Here is a 19702-nt window from a genome sequence, read left to right as displayed (position 1 = left end):
GTGTGTGTGAGGAGGGGGTGTGTGTGTGAGGAGGGGTGTGTGTGTGAGGAAGGGGGTGTGTGAGGAGGGGGGGTGTGTGAGGAGGGGTGTGTGTGTGAGTGAGCCCCCGGTGGTGCGGGGCGGAGCGGGCCGGGGGCGGCGGGGGAGCATATAAGGCGGGCGGGCTCGGCGGGGCAGGCAGCGTCCCTCCAGCGGCGGCATCAGCGATGGGCAGCGGCGGGCGGCGGCTGCTGCTGGCACTGCTGGCGGCGACTTCGCTGCTGCGGGTGCCGGGGCAGGGCCAGCCCCGAGGTGAGCGCAGAACGGGGGTGCGGGGCTGGGCAGCGCAATGCAAAGCAGGGCAGTGCCTGACGGGCTGGTCTGCAGCCTCACGCCGCGTCCCGGGGCAGCCTTTCGCCCCCGCGGGGCTGGGGGAGCCTCGGCAGTGTCCCCGTCCCCGCCGGGCACCGCGGTGCGGGGGCCGCGTTGGGCTGCGAAGGGAGCCCGCGGAGGGAGGCGGGCTTCGGTCCGGCAGTGTCGACCACACTCTGCCCGACGGCATCCCCCATCTCCTTTCTCCCTGCTCTCTCCCCCATCTCCACGTTTTGCAGCCGCCCTCCCCCACTTTCCTGGAGTCCTTTCTCCTCCCTCGGCGGCGGGGGCCACTCCGCCCGGCCGCCTCCGGGGCCGCCCACTCCCTTTGTGGGAGCCGGGAGACGCTGTGGAGCGGCAGAAACCCGAGGGAGGGGGCGACCCCGCCGCTGCCCGCTCCTGGGGCAGGGCAGCGGCGGCCCGGGGAGCCCCTGGCGCAGCCTCTGTCCCGGCGGGAGAGGGGGCAGAGCCGGGCACGGGCCGCAGTCCCGGGGGTCCCTCTCTGGGGAAGGGAGAGGAGCCGGCAGCCCCGAGGGATGCCGCACGCTGTCGGTAATATAAACCGCGTTAAGCTCTGTTATAAGGAGCGGGAAGTGTCCTAAACCACTTTCCGGCCATGAGACAGAGGTAGCACGAAGAAGTAATGGAGATAATTTACAAAAGTTTTCTTATTTTTTTCTTGCACGTGGGCTGGCCGGTGCGTTGTGGCCGAGACACCGGAACGCTCCGCGGCGAGTTCTTCCTCTGTGAATAACTTCATCACACGCATCTTCTTTGTTCGAAGTGCTGTAACTCGGGTTGTCCTGGTGAAACCCAAGTTGCTGAGCACATCGGCTCGCTCTGTTGCTGGGTTTCCAGTAGTTGACTCTGCGACGTGCTGGGTTGTGATGGGAAGCGCTGGTAGGCACCAGATGCTCTCACCCTTGGCTTGGGTCAGCTCCTGCTGGGGTCCACAGCAGAATTTCTGCCGATCCCTACTCCCTGCACATGAATCCCATTAGGTCTCTGTTAAAAAACAAAAAACAACAACAACAAAAAAACCAACAACAACAAAAAAGAAATTGAATGGAAAATGGTTGGAAGGCATATGTTGTGCAGATGCATGGCTTGTTTTCTTTATGGTGAAGTGTGGTGTTTGAGATGGATGTAGTGTGGGAGATTAGCATCTGGATGTTTACAGACTGCAGTAAAACCGAGTGTTTATTAATATAATTATGTATACAAAATATCCTCTAGGTAAAGAGGACAAAATCAAGCCCAAGTAAATTTCAGAGACCATGTGTCTCAGCTTGTAAATAAATACAATTTACTTTTGTTATGAAAATTCAGTTGTAGAAACAAATGAAATGCCAGACAAAATGATACAAATTTTGCTTTTAAATTTCTTTTTAAGGTAGCATCTTACATACATCAAATAACCTTAATTCAATACTAATTCCTATTTGAATATATACGATAGCATGCAGTTTAAAAGGTAGGAATTTTCCCGAAGCTAGTCATGTGTGGGTGACAAGAGCCAATATATTTTGTTTTTTCGTTGACATTTTCAGTGATCTCACTGTAGTAATGTACAGCTTTGTATATTAGCCCACGAGTGCTAGAGGCATCCGGATAAAATACTTGCTTTTTATATCAGTGATTGAAGCTACCAATATATTTGATTGCTTCTAAGCCACCCCTCCTGGGGATATTTAAATTCATAATTAGATTCTTCTAGTTGAAAGATCAGGTCGAGAGACCATTCCTCCTATCAGATTAAGTTGATAGAATTTTTTTTCTCAGCGTGAGAGCACAGATCATCTGAGGAAGCTGAGTTTCAACCCCCCTGGTGGTAAACTGCCTTACAAAATCCACAATTCAAGATAACTGATCCTAAAACAATGTGAAGAATGTGATGCAGATTAGAATAGCCATGTTACTTTTACAGAAAGCAAACAACTGAAGCTCAGACTTGTAAGCATCGTGATGAAGTAAAAATACATTTTTAAGTGAGGTTGGAAAGATTTCTCAGAGCAGTTGTCAAGAGAAGTTTGGGGAAAAGGTGCATGGCCATGGAGAGTGCTGTGGTAGAACTCAAAGCATTTCTTGTTTTTCTGTTTCGGTTTTGCTTTTGTCCTGTCAGCAAATGAAGAAACTGGGGTGTACCACAACTGCAAGGGTCTGTCAGAAAGTGCTGAAGTCCAGCCTAGGAAAGTAAAAACTATACTAAAGTCACTGCACTGAACAACTTTGAAAGTTAATGATTGGTTCTTTCAGCCTAAAGATTAATATCTACAATAGCTATAAAATGTAGTTGGTATTTTAACTACAGGTGTTTTGTTAAAGTGTCCCCATCATAGTGAAAAGTTTGGTTTGTATTTTCAGTCGAGTCTTTTGTATCCACTAATGGAGTAACTCTTCATGAAATGTGTATCTCCGTGTCTAGATGCAGAGGAATTATTTTACAACATCAGAAGCGAAAAGCTATTTTGGAGGCTTGTTGTAGCAGCTTTGCTCTGCTGGAATGCATTCTTTGTTATATTGGAGTTAAGTGATACATGTCTTCAAAGTAGAAAGGCGAATCAGTTAATGATTTTGAACACTATTGCCTATATTTCATAAATTTGACTCTGCCACTGTCAGGTGATTTTTCTATAATTAAAAAAAATAAAATTCTGCTACTGTAAACTGTGGTAGTGTTAACTTGGAAGGCTACAGTTGTAGACTAAATATTTCCTCGGCTGCATCTCAGTTTGTTTATGTTAGCTGGTGTGCTGAAGTAGCCTGCTCTGTTGTTCCTGTCTGGGGTTTTGGATAAGTGCTGATGCTCAGGGAACTGAATGGCCCCAGGAAGGTGCTCCATCTGGGCAGAGATAAACAAAGGTATTTCACATGCCTGTCACCTGTTGGATTTCAGACCTGCCTTGCTTCAAGGATCTGGTTTAGTAAGTATTCTTAGGCTATGACTAATATACAAATTGCAACATTATGGTCAGCAACCACATTTTTTTGCTAAAATATAGGTGATATAAATCATGTTGTTAAAGCACTTTCCCAGATTTATGTGGGAGATTTATGTTAATCTCCTTAATGTGAGGTGGCTTGAACCCACATCTCCAATCTCTGAATAGAGTGTTCTATTACCAAGTTGCTGTGACAGGTAATGCAGGGGAGGAGGAGAAGTGTAAGAGGTCTCTCCAGACCTCTCTTTGAAACTGAGCTACTGTACAGCCGAGATAGCCAGTTTCCTTCCAGAAGGAAAATGGGCAAGGAAAATAAAGCTGATGCTTTAGCTGGATCATTAGGGTGCTCAAGATGTAAGGAGAATACAATTGCAGGCCTTCATCTCTTGTTTATTTGCAACAAGCAGCAATAAGGTGTCTGACTTCAGGAGAAACTCTTTTATTGTACCAGTGTCTGCTGGGGTTGGTTTGTTTGTTTGTTTTGGTTTTTGGTTGTTTTTTACTGGGTTACTCAAGCCTGGCACCACGCATGGGGTGGTTATGAACCCCACTTAGTGAAGAAGGGCTCTTTGGTGCTTAATTCAGGATGGTGAGTTCCACCTCAGAAGTCATGTGCTTTAACTGTAGGAGTGACAGCATTTGACAGAAGTTTGGGGTGTTGTAGATCTGGCTGTTGATTTGTGAGCCTATGTACGTGTATCTTACACTCTCAGCTGCCTCACTACAACCTCATGCATTCAAAGGTGTTTCGTGAAGTGTTATAGTTTCTTCTGACACTTTTAAAACTGAGAGGCAGGCTTCCAAAATGTACTTGGATGCCCAAAAAACTTTGAAGAAAGTTTTGGAGTTTCAAGGTTAGTTGGATGTTGTATTAAGTGCTTCTGTATGAGATGAAAAAAGTACCTTAAGTACTTCACCATACCGCATCTTGGGTTCATGTATACTAGTGGCTTGAATAGACCTTGTTGCTATCAGTCTTAAATATCAATTTTTTTCCCAACATCTACAACAGAGTTGTGTTACAGAAAATGAAAAGGTTTCTATCCCCTGCAAAGTCTTGTCTTTTACTTCTAAATATTTTCCTTTAACATTTCTGCTATGCTTCCACCAATGTGAATATTGTTTCCTGATGAAAGAACACTAAAAGAACTTCAAGTCCCCTGAGACTTGCAGAACACTTAAAAGCAGTGCTTTTTGCAACTTACAGTGTGAGGCAGGAGACAAGGAGCTAAAGAGTGAGTCTGAGGCAGAATCACTTAACATTGTGGTAAGGTAAAAACTTTTTAATTTTTGGCAAAATTGGGTAGAATGGTATACTTGGCTTTAGTTTTCACTTCTTCCTCAGGGTTGGAAATCTTAATTACAGTGAACCTGTACATCCCTTGTGTCTTTGGGTAGGCTAAGTAGCAGGGCCCCAAGACCCTTATTAGCTGTCCACACTCTTTTTTTAATTTGTTAGATTGTGTGAGAAGTCTCACATCCACCCACAAAGGAACACAGGATCAAGGTGGAACAACCAATAAATGAGAGAAATGAGCCCCTGCCAGGGCTGTCCTCTGACAGCCACCAATGTGTTATGGGAGCAGCTCTTCAGGGCTTACAGGATGGGGGTGATAACAGTCTAGAGGGGTATGGGACTCATTATGGCATACAGGGGAAGAACATTTTGGGATCACACACAACTTATTTTGGGATGAATGGAGGAAGGGCCAAAGATGGAGGGGATCAAAGTGGTTTAGGAAAGAGTGAGTGTGTAGGGAGCCATAGTGTGTGTGTGTTGTGGGTGGTATGTGTGCAAGGCAGTTTGTGGCTCAGTGATGGGGGGAGCTGTGGGCTGCAGGGGCTCACATGCCAGGTACCAGCAACAGGGGAGATCTGGGGGCTGGGGGGGCCACAGTTACTGAATACAACGAGGCTCCAACTTCAGGTATTTAAGAAATCTATGTTGTGGATGTATATGAATATGTATTTTTCCCTGGAGCAGGGAAGAGGATGAAACCATTGGTGGTGGTTGCACTTGTGTGTTTTTGTCTTTATGCATCTGCATGGGTGGCCATATGTATTTGCATATATCCATATGTCCATTGCATTATGTGTGTGCCTGTATCTGTGCCTGTTGGGAATATGTGCACAGCTTTGCTGGTGGCTGGGCCTGGGAACATGGAGCTGCAGTGGCCATGTCTCTCTCTCGGCCTGCAGGACTTGGTACACCCCAGCAAAACTCTGTAGAAGAGCAGATGTAACTATGGAGCTCTTGACTTTCATTTCCTCTGAGTCTGTTTGGCTGTCAAAGCATTAATGTAGTGGGCTTTGTTCTATGTAGTATTCTAAAAAGGTCAATTTTAGATGACCTGTTGATGATGTCACCTCAAACAAAGGCCACATTGCGTGACTTCAGGAATGCTGACTTTGTGGATACCATTGTGTTAATGTTATAAGGTTCCCTAAGTTCATGATAAGCAGCACAAATATATTTTGACACTTTTATTAAATAGAAATGAGGCTTGATCATATTAAAAGGAATTTGTAGTGTAAAAAAATAAGTGATCTCAACTAGGGGCAAATTTTGCTGATTGAGACCTGACTTGTGGTTGGGGGAGAAGAAAGAACTGAGAAATGTCACTTTTTTGTGGTAGTCTGAAAGGAACATTGTAGACATTTTGTGGGGAAAATGTTGTGCTTGGCATTGATTAGAGCCCTAAATTTAAAATCTGCTTTGCATTTTTTCCCCTCCTTTATTTTGCAAGAAATCACCAAGAAGCCACAGACCATTTTCTTTTTTTGTGGAGTACAAAGGTATGTGGCAGAGAAAAATCCCATGAAAGCATTCTAGGTTAGGCTGAAGATTAAGATAAAAAAATACTAGTCTGTCGTAAATATTTTCTCCATTCCCTGAGGGCTTAAAAATGCATCTCTAGAAATTCAGGGCTATCAGTGTGTGTTGATCAGTTGTTGGTATTTGCATCAGTCTCACAAAACCCCTTCAGGTGGGGTTTGCTGCCTTCCCCCACTTATTTTTTTTTTCTGTCCTGCAGACATCCTTTCCTGACCAAACAGAGGAATAGTGTGTTGCAAAAGTTTTGTGAGACAAGATTGGTTAGGTCAGCTTGCAGGAATTGTGATTTGTTAGTTGGCATAAACCTCAGGAGCACATCAGCCAAAGCTTCCATGTATTTATGCTTTTAGGTACTTAAGTGATATCTCAGGGGCTCTGTACTGTACTTCTGAGCTTGAGGATATGGGTACAACTCCCTGGCTTTGAGATTTGAGGCCAGTGCTTCATTTGCTTGTGTGTCAGAGCAAAAATAAGGCTAGGTATATTTGTGTACATTCATTTAGTTACTTCTGCTATTTAAGGACTTCAGTGATTTCTCAATCATTCTGTGCTCTTTTTTAGAGGCAGGAAAATACTGCTTTTGCCCTGAAATGTAATTTTTTAATGCACATTTTTGAGTATTAAAAGCTATAGACATAAGTTTTACAGGAAAACTGTAAGACTTGTTCTGTTATTACAGTAGATATAAATAACTGAAAATGGGAAAGCATAAAATTGTAAGACTATAAACTAACTTTCAATATTCTAATAGCAAATAAGTGTAGATGCAGATAATTTAAACTTCTCTTTCCAATGTGAAACAGCAGTTACAATTTCTGAGAAGTGCAGGGCAAAACATACCAATAGAATGCTTTGGTTTTACCTGAAAACCTGATTTTTAATTTTTTTTTTAAGTATCTCTGGAAAATCACTACTGTTTTAGTGGCCATGTGAGCTCAGAGACATTGGAAGGGAGGTGGATTCATGGCGGGCATTGTCACCCACTGCCCTTTCCACAAGTTCAACTTGGCAGGCTTTGTAAAGCTGCAGCTAATGTGGGCCGATGGGCTCATGGGCTGACTGGGTTGGGTTTTTTTTGTCATTTCTGAGCTTTTCCTACCAGGCAAAGGCTGAGAAGATCTCACTACTGCTTTGTGTAGGCTGAGTAGATGTCAGCCTTTAGCAATAAATTCCTTCTGTTTTGTCATCTTTAGCTTGTTAGCTTTTGCTGATTTTTTTTTTTTTAACTGTCATTTGATACAGTAACAACTCTGTCAGAGATATTCCCTAACCAATTCTTTTAGATTAAATATTCAGATTTGAAAGTTGTTTTGCTAGCATAATATAATTCCTGTCTGTGAGCTCATTTATTGCATCTTGATTCCCGCATGAGAATAAAGGTTAAAAAGCTGTTTAAGAAATGGTCTTCCCACAGTGGAAATTTGTTTTTTCTCCTTGGCTCTGCCTGCATTTTTATTGCTGCTTGCTCAAAAATGACCTTGAAAATAGGCCGATGTCCACTACCTTCTTTATTGTATTTCTGTAACTTCTATTTGCTGAAAGTCTGAGAGTACCTGTACACGTAATTCGAAACAACTCCTCAGTCTTGATTTGATTCTTTGATTTTTTTTTTTTTTTTCCTTGTGGATCTGATGAAGCAAGAAGTTTTTAATAGCAAAATCCTAGCACTGCAAATGAGAAGGGTAGGTCTTGCTGACTGCAAAAAAAATGTTGGAATTCAGTCATTGAGCATAAATGCGAATTGGAGCTGTCACTGATGGTCACTTAGATTAGTATTGATTGTTTTTATTACATTTTTGAAAGCATGACTGGAATTTTGCCTTCTGTCACAAAACCCTAAGATGTGTGTAAAGAAATGTTTGCGTGGGAAGGAGAGGAAAAAGCCCAGTAGCAACTGAGACATCCAGTGCAATTTGATTGTGGCTGGGTGCAGCCTTGCCAGGGAGGACTGGAGCAGGGATGCAAGTCATACCTCATTTTTTGTGCGGATGCTGGCAGAGTGAGCTTTGCAGCCAGGGCACAAGGTATTGGGCAGGCTGGGTGCCTGGGAGAATGGCAGCCCTGGGGAGCCTGACTGCACCTCTGGTGCTCCCTACCCAGGCAGAACTGCTGCCAGGCTGGATGAAGCCCAGCCAGGCTTCACTGACTCCCCCGGGTTATCCCAGATCCATCTAGGGGTATCTAGACAGTGAGTGAATGGGGGGAGTCTAGCACCAGCAGTAGGCTTGTACTTGAAAAACCGGTTAACTGAATTCCCCCTTCCTTGTTTCTTTACAGAAGTGAGAAATCCAGCTCCTGAAAGTCCTTCACTACTGATAAAACTGTGCTAGAGAGTCCACTGGTTTTTCTTGTCTAGTTTTAATTCAAATACATGAATAGCTAATGCGTATTTTGTTATTCTGCATGCCACACCATTTATATATTTTACTTCCCTTTACAGTGCTGTCTTTTGTGCATATCTTGCACTGCCTTAGGAGGAGAGGGCATAAAAGGCTTGTAACTGTGCGCCAATGCCTCTGATGATTAAGTTGTTTCTACTTTATTGGCTGAGAAGGGCTAGATAACAGAAGTTTGACTTGAAGGTTCTTTGAATTATCAAGATCTGTGGAAACCCTGTGGTTTAAATTAGGGTTGTGAAATATATGCTGTTGAAATTTCTAGGATTCCTTTTATTGAGCTTGTAGTCTCTCAAATGTGTGCTCAATGCCTTCTACTAGAAAACACCCTTTAAAATATGCTAAAGAGATAAAAATTTTGATGGCAAAATGAAGGATCAAATCAACTTCACTGACTTTGGGAGAGTTGCTGTGGATTTACGTTACATCTACTGATACTTCTTCATTCTTTCAATAGTTGCTAGCTAATGCATTCATTTTGTGTGTCTCTTTTTAAATTACCAAAAGTAGTTCAATTCATTCCTATGTGACAACATATCTCTTACAAGATAAAGAAAAAAGTTTGTATAAATAGAAAGCAAATCTGTTATGTGTTGCCATGATTTTTTTACTATAACTGGGTTATTTAGATATTATCAATAAATCTCACTAAGACTTGATCAGAATTTTAGAAACCGTGCATTTTTTTGCTAATGCAGAAATGTGAGCTTGATACTGAAATTGTCTTTAGATGCTAACATGAATTTTAAACTAAAAGTTACAGGAATTGAGTCCTTTCCAGACCTATCCCAATTTATCTTCCTTGAAGTTGGTTTACAGTGTGTCTGCCAATATTCTCCAGAGCAAGTTCATCAATGCTAAAGGCATGCAGCAAATGCAGAGTCCATCCTTGGATGACCACTGTTTACTTGGTCACACTAGGGTCAGCTTAGTTTTGTGCACATTTGATAATGTTGTAATGGGAATATTTCTAATTGAACAAATGATTCTGCAAAGTACAGTGCAGGTCTTCTGTGAGGTGGAGGAGGCAACCCTTGGCAGGCAATGAGAGAGAGATATATGTGGTGGGGTGGGGAACTTCCAGGTGTATTGTGTATTGACTGAAGGATCTTTCCACAGTGACGAGTGGCAGGATGTGATCTAAAGGCAGTGATGAAGCAATAGGGACAAATCATGGCTGCTGGAGGACAGCTGTGTTCAGTGGCTGTCTTGGTGTGGGTCAGAGGTTGCCCATGCTGATGTTTATCTCCACTGATGCGCCATGTTGCTCAGAAACTTCACTGTGGGTTCTTGGTGTAAAGGTCCGCTGTTGCTGTGCTGCCATGGCTAACAGTGGTGACAGACACATCCAAGTTTGGGTGTTTCTGGTAGGCTGAGAATCCTGCAGCAGTGATAGGAAAAGAGGGTAGGAAGGGGATTCTTGGTGGTACAGTGGCAGGGAAGAGGTCAGGATGTTTGCCCCAAGGAGGAAAACCATTTTGTATACTGCAGAGTATCGACAGATTATACAATCTCTCTAAAATCTGAGCAGCCCTCCTTCTCTTTTCTGTTCTTAAGGACAATGGGAAATAAGCTGCCCACTCTGCAGCTCTACCAATGTTGCTGCATTTCTCGCAGTCATCAGCAAAAAATGTTTAGGGTGTTTCGGGCAGGATCAAACTGTGCCTTGTTATTATTTTAGTGTCAGTGTAACATTGCTGAATTTTAAATTAAACTACTTGAACTCTCAGTCTGCTAGAATTTCCCTTAAAAATTGTGCTTTGGGCTGAAATGCATCACTCTTGTTCTCAGGCCAAAGGCAAAATACTTTCAGAACACTTGATTAAAATTCCATGTGACTGGTGGAGTTCTTGAGCATTAATGGCAGTACAGAAGAGAACTTTAAAAAATATTGTTTGCTTTTTCCCCCTCCTTCTTAGTTTTTGAAATCTTAAAATTACCCTTTTTAAGGAATTTATCCTGTGTAACACAAATGACTTTGAATTTCATGAAGGCATTTACTGTAAAATAATGAAATAAGAATCTGCCCATGGTGAGAGTTTGAAACACAAAAAATATGCAATGGTTGACTTGCTACTAATGTTTTTAAACAGTTGCAATTTGTGCCTTGTACATTTGTATATCTGTGTGCCTGGAGACCAGCAGATGTAAGACTAAACAAAGCATGGTGGTTTGCAGTTTTACATTGTTGCCTAGAGTAAAATGCCTAGGGAAAAAAAAGTAGCAGGATGTATTCTACTTTTTACAGAGAGCAGAAAGCCACCTCTATAGCATGTTGAACAGTAGGTTACTACTGAAATTAAAAAAAAAAAAAAAAAAACCGACAGATTTTTCCCAATTAACCTTTAAAATCAGAGATTGCTAAATCTTGTCAGTAGAGTTAAGGGAATGACCAAGTTTTGCATGTCTTTGGGGTTACACAGTTGCAAATCCTTTCAGGTCCATTCAAGCTGGAGGAAATGTGCTTCCTTTTACCCAGGAAGATCTGGCAGTGATACAGGGCTGTACATGCCCTGATAATGGCTTTGTGCCTGTTGGAATGAAAACATTTTTCTTCCGTGTCTGGAAACAGGAGAACTAGTAGTTCTGAGATGCCAAAACCTCTTCAACTTGAAATAGCTTTTGTTAATAAATAGAAAAATTCCACTTAATTTAAATAGAAATTTAGCTTCATCTAATGCAGCTGCAATTTCTAATACTAAGGAAGTGACAAATCTTTTCTTTTAAATTAAGTGAAATAAATTTTGGGTTTATGTACAGCTAGTTAATAACAAGCTTTCACTAAGTGAAAAATACATTTCAGAGTTCCTTTGTAGTGCACCAACTTCATTTATGATCACAACTAACTGATGATGCCAACTGACTCAAGGGCATTTCTAAGTGTTATAACCTTCTTAATGTTTACATGGGGCAAAAAGTAGTAACATTTTGTTTGGCTGTGATACTGAATCACAGTACTGAAGTGAGTGGGACCTCTAAACCTTTAAAATTCTTCTCAAGCTCAGGTCTCCTAGAATTTGCAAGTGATAAATGGAAATTTAGAATTAGAAGAGGGCTTATAGATACTTGGGTCATAACCTCCTTTCTATTATAATGAATGATTTGGTATGCAGCCTAAAGCTGCACATTTATGCATGCTAATTTAATTAGGATTAAACCCAAGAGGATTTTCGTTTACAAGTAAGACAGTTGCTTCACGTTGAAAACTGGTGATACAAAAGTTCATGGGGAGATATTATTTAAGGAGTCATATTAGGTGGGAGTGGGGAAAGTCTACTTTGGGTCCTCCATCAGTAAGAACAGAAATGTTTAGTTTTGTTGATATTGGGCCACATCTTGAGTGACAAGTGACTGCCATCCCTAGTCTTTGACATGCCAGTCACACTGCCAGCACTTCTGTTCTGTTTCTCTAAGCTAATATTGTGTCTTAGGCAGCATATATGCAAAACTGACAAGACACTGAACTCTAATAGCTGTGGCTTGTATTTACCTCAGGTTTGAGGGAAGATTGTTCCCAACTGATGACTTCAGAAAAAAGCTAGTGTAATGCTAAAAGAAAGAACAACCTCCAAACCAACAGGCAAAATGATGCAGACTCCTCAATGTGTGGAAAAAGCTTTGGGTGAACAAGAAAGAACTAATTTCATGGTCTGGCAGGTTTGTTGTTCCTTGGCAGCCTGCCCATCTGTCAACTTCTGGCTCTTTTGCTTTGGTGTAAATGCTGTGACAATTTCTGGGCAGATTCCTGAACTGGCCAACGGCATATAAAAAAATCAATACTTGCAAGACATGACTTGACAGAAGAAATATTGATTATACTTTGGAAATGCATGATAGAATACTCACAAATTACTTACCTTTCATATCAAGTTGTACTGTCTGATGCTGAAAACTAGCATGAAAGTGAAGTTTCTTTTCATTCTACTACCCCTTTAGTTTGTTCTAATTGAAATATGCAATAGGTTACTGCCAATATTGATGGTATTAGCAATTTTTGTGATAGGATTTCTTATTTATCCCCAGGAACTTTTTGGTTTTTTTCTCAAATCCCTGAAATCTGTGAAGGTACCAAGCCATAATATTAGAAATCACATTCAGGGCTTGGATGTAAGCTGTTAAACCTATTGAATTCACCAGTGTTTTCTATGCTCAGGCTGTCAAAGATGATGCTCACTCCTTTGGGAAACAAGGTAGCTCATTTGTAGGAATGTCTGGTTGGGGCTGAAAAGCTCGAACTTCTTCAGTTTGAAGCATTTGCACCCTGACCATGTCTTTGCATCCTTATTCTCTCTGCTTTCAGTTTAAGTACATATGTTGAGACAGTCTCTGTGATCTACATCTGTGTTTGCAAGCTGAGCATGAACAGACTCAGAAGGTGGGACATGGTGAAGTTTGTACCAGCTAACTTGTTAACACTTAACTTTCTAACTGAATTTATAATACTAGTTTAGACTGAGTACTAACACTAAAAAAATCTAACCCATCTGTGATATTAAAAATGCAATACTTTTTGTAAGCAAACATTAGTTACTGTATAACTGAGTGGACAAGCTTCAGTTTTATTCTGCAGATGTATTAGTATTACTTGGCTTTCCCTTTTCTAAACATTTAATCTGGAAGTCTGGAATTTCTGTGTTGCGGACATTTTTTAGTGAGTTTGATAATTCCCTAATTTTATTTCATTTACCTGATACTCCTATTCCCAATACTGTTGTATGTTGGGAAATTTAGCATCTTGTAGTGAGCACTTAATTGGGACCTGTTGCTTTCCTTATTCTTTCTTTATCTTAGTTTTCCAATGCATTTTGTATATAACATGCTTCATACACTTTGAAATTCAATATTTTTTTAGAGCTCAGGTTTTCTGCCCTCCTTTGGAAAAGAAAAAGCACTTTTTTGAAAAAAACTTGTTCAAATTCTGTTACATTGGGCCCATCAACCTGGCTATATGCTGGTATTTGAGAATTTTAAGGAAGACATGCAAGTTATGCCAGACACTTGCTCTTTAACCTTCACAAACTATATTGAGGAAACTAGTTGTGGGAGAATAGTACAGCTGGCATTCATTCTTGAATGAGCAAACTTTTGCCTACTTCGTTTGCAGTCTGAGTTTGGCAGAATTTTATTAATTTGTAATAAAAGTGTAAGTGTTGTAACTGTATTAACTTTACTAATTTGCAGTGTTGTAATTATTTTCAATACATTTCTGAGCACTGAATGCTAGTTAGCACATCATCTAGCCTAAGGCAGAGCACGGTAGGTAAAAGGCTTTTGCTGTAGTATCCTGTCTGCATTATGGCTCTCATTAATAATGCTGAGTACACATAAGCAACTGAAGGAAAAAGTATTTGGCAGAGAAGACTTTGCCATTTAGAAGAAGGGGCAAGGTTTCATCCTCTGTAGCTTGCTTGTGCTCTAACAGCTTGCAGAGTTCAAACAGAATGTTTTTTGTTACATTAACTGCTGTAATGAATTTTTTTGTTATCCTTTTTTCTGGTGCTCCAGTTGGATTGTTTCAGTGGGATTTGCGAAAGCTTGACTGGATCAGAGCTTTAAAATAATCAGCAGACTGTTCTGAAAGCAAGTTGTTGAGTGTTCAGCAAATGGCTGTAAAGTAATCTGTTTTACAGATAACCGGAACTCATCCCAGGGTCTGATGTGGAGTATACTTCTTTTCTGTGAGTGACCAGGCTCTGCAGTACAACAGATCATGATCTTTTACTTACCTTGGTGTGCAATGCAAACAGAACAGTGATATCTGGATAAAAATACTAAACTTATTCTCATGTGTGTTAACAAAACTGTCAAGAATTTAAGAAGTTATTCTATTCCAGTTGGTGCTGATGAGGTCTGAAGATCCACACTGTTGGAAAAATGCAAACTGCCAAGAACTCAGAAGGGTAAGAAGTCTAGAAAATGGACAGTGGGAAGATTGAGAGGGTTGTTTACAGAGTCTGGAAAAGTGTGTGATAACAGCCTTTCAGGTAAACAAAAGTTGTAATCAAGATCATGACTGATCATGAATGCACCCAAGAGGACTGAAAATTTGTTACTTTTAAAGTGATAAAGTGCCAGACTAGACTTGTCAGGGATGTTGAGGAGTATCTCTCATTGGAAGCTCTTGAGAACAGATGGAACTTAGAATGTTCTTACATTAAAAGCTGATTAAATTAAATAAATGTAGTCTTCACGAGATAGTATTTCTGTGATTGACACATTAGTCAGCTTTGCTCTACAGTATGAGAAGAAATAGAGAACGGGTTTTAAGAAAAGATAGTGTTCTGTCAAGGTAGAGGCTTCTTTTTAATCTGAAGTAGTTTTATCTATACATTGCAAATTAAAGTTTGGAGATGTTCTGCTAAAATACCCCATACTCATCAGTTAAATCCTGTAAACTTGATGTTTTGCTAGCAGAAATTCTCTTCTCTGTAGAGCTACAGCAAAAGGAGTGATCAGTTTTCAAAATAATTTCTAACTAGTGGCTTGCTACCTAAACTTGTTGTGTAAGTTGTGGCGAAGCTTTCAGCTTTTCAAGTGGCTTAATGCTGCAGCTAACACGTTTTCAGGCAACATCTCCACAAAGTGGATTATAAGGCAGTTTGAGTGTTATACCCCGCATTTCTTTCTGACTCTAAGAACAGAGAATTAGTACCTTAATTTCCATAGTTAGAAGTTAGCAATTTCAGCCCATTTATTTTAGGGAAACCAGCCTAGATATTTGATGTGATTACAGGGTAGGATTCTGATGAAAGTGCATAGAGAAGGTTAAGCTAGGGATGCTTGCTGGTAAAATATAATGAGGATAAATCTGTTGAGCAGGCCAGGAATCTGAACCCAAGCCTGATGGTTCCAGGGCTTTTATTTAGTAAACTCATTTAATCCAAAATTGAATATGACAGAACAACTAAATCAAATTGTGCTATTGAAAACTGAGAATGTTATAAAGAATGTGACCTCAACTTCTGCAGTGTAATGCTGTTACATATTTTATGCATTCAAATACTGTGACATTTTATTACATTTTGTCCTTAGTCCATTCTGTTCTCCTGAAGTGCATCAAACTATTCTGAACAACTGTCACTGTGTACTCTGTAAATGTTTTCAGTAAGTGGAGAATCCATTGCTTGTGAGCAAACCAGCATTGCCGGCTTGTTGTGAGCTGCTGATTGCCCTAACATTTTTAAAGACACAAACTTGCAAATGAGACCCCTTCAAGTATTTCTGTGTTCTGAAAAATGACACAATAAAAGCTCATTGTTACTGAATACATCAGCTCTTTATGTTTTTTAAGTCAGATCTACTTTGTTCACTTGCGAATTACTGCTTTATTACACTCAGCACAAAACAGCCAAAATACTTAAAGAGAAATGAGGCTGTTGGCATTGCTGAATGTCTCAATGTTGCTCACTGAAATCTGGTTTAGAGTCTGCATTGTATACACTAACGAACAATCCAGAAAACTTTCTGGACTCGGTTCTTGGCTTGTTTCATATATTCTTTTGTGTTCATTTCCCATCAGTTTGTCTTCTTTGAAAAAAAACCCCAACAAACTCCCTAATTTAGTTAGCTTCTAAGAAATGTCAGACAGATCAGTGAATCTGGATTCAGAAGGAAACTGTCTTAAATGTGGCCTTATTGTAAGAGTTTTGCCATCCTTACTGTGTTGATTTGGATACAAAAATGTATTATTGTCTTTATTGTGCTTATTGAACATATTTGGTGATGTAGTGAAGCCCATGTAAAGCAGAACTCTCATGTGCATCCTTCTGTTTGTACAACTGTTTGTAAAAGAAATTATTTTTATCAGCTATGCCTCTGCAAGGAAGATTTTTATTCTGGGGTCTGTCTCACTTTCTTCACGTACCATCTGTAAAAAGTAGTTTTACCCTGTCTGTCACATTGTGAAAATTCGTACAGTTAAACATGGTCAAAAACACAGATCATGCATGCATTTTGCCGAAGTGCACAAATCCACTTACCTTCTACCCAAAACAGAGCAGTGATGAAATATTATTTATCTTCTGATTGAAAGAATCATTAATCAGAAAATGAAATTGGGGTTTCATTCAGATCTAGCTGTACAAAATGCAGCCTAGGATTCTACATTGAGAAAACCTAAATGGAAGGAAGGGAAAAAAATATGTCTAAAGAGCCTTTGATAGATGGCACACAAATGTATGTGATTTTCATATTTGCATTTAGTGATGGATATGTGCTATGGGCTCAGCATGGAGAGTAAATCTAGTGTTGTTGGACTGCAGTGATGCTGCTTTACATGCTCAGGGTATCTGAGCTGGACAAAATGCTCAGTAAGCCCAGGTGTGTCAGACCCATTGCATAAGTACTATGGAATGATTATAAGTACTACGATCTTCTCGTGTGCAGTGAATCAGGTGTATCCAGAATGAAACAACAGATATGCACTGGCCACAGCTGGAGTTGCCAGAATCTTGGACATGTCCCACATCTTTGGAATGCTTCTTGGTGAGAATTTCAGGGTGCTTGGTAGTCTATATATGTAACAAAGCAAAAGCTTACAAACCTGCAAAGAATTAACTTGAGTCTCCAGGGCAGATGATGATATTTACATCAGCTACAAGGAGCTCATGAGGACTTCTGTATAACATGGTTTAAAGTAGAAGTAATTCCCAAAGAAATGTAGGCTGTATGCTGGGCCATTAACTTTACAATAGACTGATAGCTGTCCTGGCTAGAGATGTCTTTTAGTCAGGCAATCCATGACGACCTGTGTGAATTATCAGTACTTTGAATCTGCCCCAATAGGCTGCATGCTCCACCTGTCCCCGTTCATTTTGAAGAATCAGAGTCAATAGGCACACACTGAAGCACATAAAATAGAAGTTGCCTCATCTACCTTAAAGCTCGTTGCCTGTCTTCTTTTTCCCTGGCGTGCTGACCAACTCTTCATAATTTAAAAATGTTACAACTGGCTTCATTATGAACAAGGTTTTTCCTGAGTTTTGCTGAAACACTAATGCTATGTCCTTCACCATAAGTTCTGCCTGCTGAGCTATGCATACAGCAAATCCATCTAACCTCTGAATTAGTTCTTTTCATTTCCTGAAGGATTGAACATTGTAGAGTGTGGATGTGACAAATTCTGCCCTATCCACATTGCAGGTCACCTTACTAGGGATGTAATTCCCTCCACTCCCTCTGAGCTTGGAGTGTTTTGTCTCTGTCAGAAAGCTCTGAATGACATAATTCTGACCATGCCCTCTCAGATTTTCAGTTCTCTCTCACTGAGTTTTAGTCATGCATCTGGCTAAAACCAAATCCTCACAAATGAGAGCAACTTGCTTGAACATCTAATGAAAACATTGTACTCGGCTTTTGTGCTGAGCAGTAGTGAACCCATTGTTATTCTTTCTCAAGGTCAAATTAACATCTATACACTTCATTTTCTGGCATTGGGGTGTGTGAGAATCCCTGGTTTGAGGCAAATGAGCATCAGAGTAGCTGGAAAAAAGAGAAAGAGTTCGCCTTACCATGAAAAGAGCTGGCCAGCAGTTAGAAGTAAATGAGTTTAATTTAAAAATCCTTCCAGCTTTTCTCAGGACTACCACCGTCTCTTGCAAAATGCTGAGCAGTAATTCCAAAACAGAGATGGGTCTGATGGTGGAAAACTGAAGTAACAAGCACTTAAGTGCCAAGTTAGCTGCAAGGTACTTTTACAAATAGAATATAGTCAATCAAACCAGATTAGTGAGCTGAGAAGTCTAGTGCTGGATTTGGTACAGATCCATATGGATCTGTTGCTGTCTCTCAAGGCTGGCTCAGAACTACAGTTGCCTAATATGATAATGGAGCCTGATAGCTCAGCAGTGATACAGACTACCAGTGGTGGTTTTTGCATGGAGCAGTTGCCTTCCTTACTAGTGGGAATAAGATCGTAACTCCCCTTCCATCTATCATTTGTGCTGTACTTTAGATAGAAAACTGTGAAAGTTAAATGGATGAAGGGTCTCGAGGGTAAGTCCTATGAGGAGTGACTGCGAGGGCTGGAGTTGTTTAGCCTGGAGGAAAGAAGGTTCAGGAGAGGCTTTTGTCACTCTCTACAACTACCTGAAAAGGAGGGTGTAGCCAGGTGGGGGTCGGCCTCTTCTCCCAGGCAACAAGCAATAGGATGAAAGGACATAGCCTTAAGCTGTTCCAGGGGAGATTCAGGTTTGAGGTCAGGAGGAATTTCTTCATGGGAAGAGTTGCTAAACATTTGAATGGACTGCTCAGGGAAGTGGTGGAGTCCCGGTCCCTGGAGGTATTCAAGAAATGATTGGGTGTGGCACTTGGTGTCACAATCTAGTTGACAATGTGGTAATCAGTCAAAGGTTGGACTTGATGATCTCTGAGGTCCTTTCCTAAGGGCTAAATGATGCTGTGATGTCCTTAAAAATGCAAATATAATTCGCTAAAGGTTCAGTTTAATGGTATCTTCTGATGGAGTTTTGTGTCTGTTACGGCCACTTGCATTTCACACCAGGATATGATGACAGTCAGCTGTTTATCTGTAAATGGCTCTTTTAAGACACTATTCTTGATCTTCCCTGAAATCAGTGGCTGCACCTCTGCAGTTTGCCTTAAAATCTAATTGTGGTAAAGAGATTCAGAGGTGAACATAATCAGCTAGGATTTGAAGAGATGCAGTACTTTGCAGGAAGAAGCTAACAACCTCTTTCTTTTTTCATTTGGATCCTGGGGCAAAACTCCAGTGCAACTCACTTGGATTGAAATGCTCTTTTTTATCTCTGTGGGACCTGAAGAACTCATCATAAGATAGCTTTGCTATTCCTTTGGCACAAGTATGTTGACTGAAGGTTATTGAATGCAAATTATTTCACTGTAGCAAATGATGTTGGAAAGAAATGGCAGGGCTACTGTGTAATGTGAGTGAAGGTAATGGGTGACCTGAGAAGTAATGGATATCTCTTGAAGACAGGCTCATAGGCCCCTGCACAAATAGTAATGAATACTGAATAAGAAAAATTTTATATCATTTCAGAGTAGTGTTAAAAAGAAAACCCTCTTCCACCACTGAACTTTATTGTCCAGTAGGAAAGCAGAGGGCAGAATTTCTTCTTTGCCTCCATCTTTACATCTGGAGCTACACTGCACATGAACTACATGAGGGGAGAGAAGCCTGTGCAGAAAACCTCTTA

The 19702-nt window shown here is 40.8% G+C and overlaps 1 protein-coding gene across 1 annotated transcript in view; it reads left to right on the top strand.

Annotated features, from left to right (window-relative positions):
* Positions 1-176: 176 nt before the first annotated feature.
* LAMA1 (laminin subunit alpha 1) overlaps positions 177-19702 on the top strand; it is a 100864-nt gene continuing 81338 nt past the window's right edge. The window contains exon 1 of the mRNA XM_042031045.1: positions 177-291. Within this exon, the coding sequence (XP_041886979.1) occupies positions 207-291 (85 nt within the window). The 5' untranslated portion in view covers positions 177-206. The remainder of the gene's footprint in view (positions 292-19702) is intronic.

This window comes from Corvus kubaryi, unplaced genomic scaffold (genome assembly GCF_017639235.1).
Source record: "Corvus kubaryi isolate FWS band 111438036 unplaced genomic scaffold, C.kubaryi_AGA036_p1.0 132, whole genome shotgun sequence".
Taxonomy (NCBI): domain Eukaryota; kingdom Metazoa; phylum Chordata; class Aves; order Passeriformes; family Corvidae; genus Corvus; species Corvus kubaryi.
Note: the sequence above shows the minus strand (reverse complement) of the source record. Positions and strands in the feature narration are given on the sequence as shown.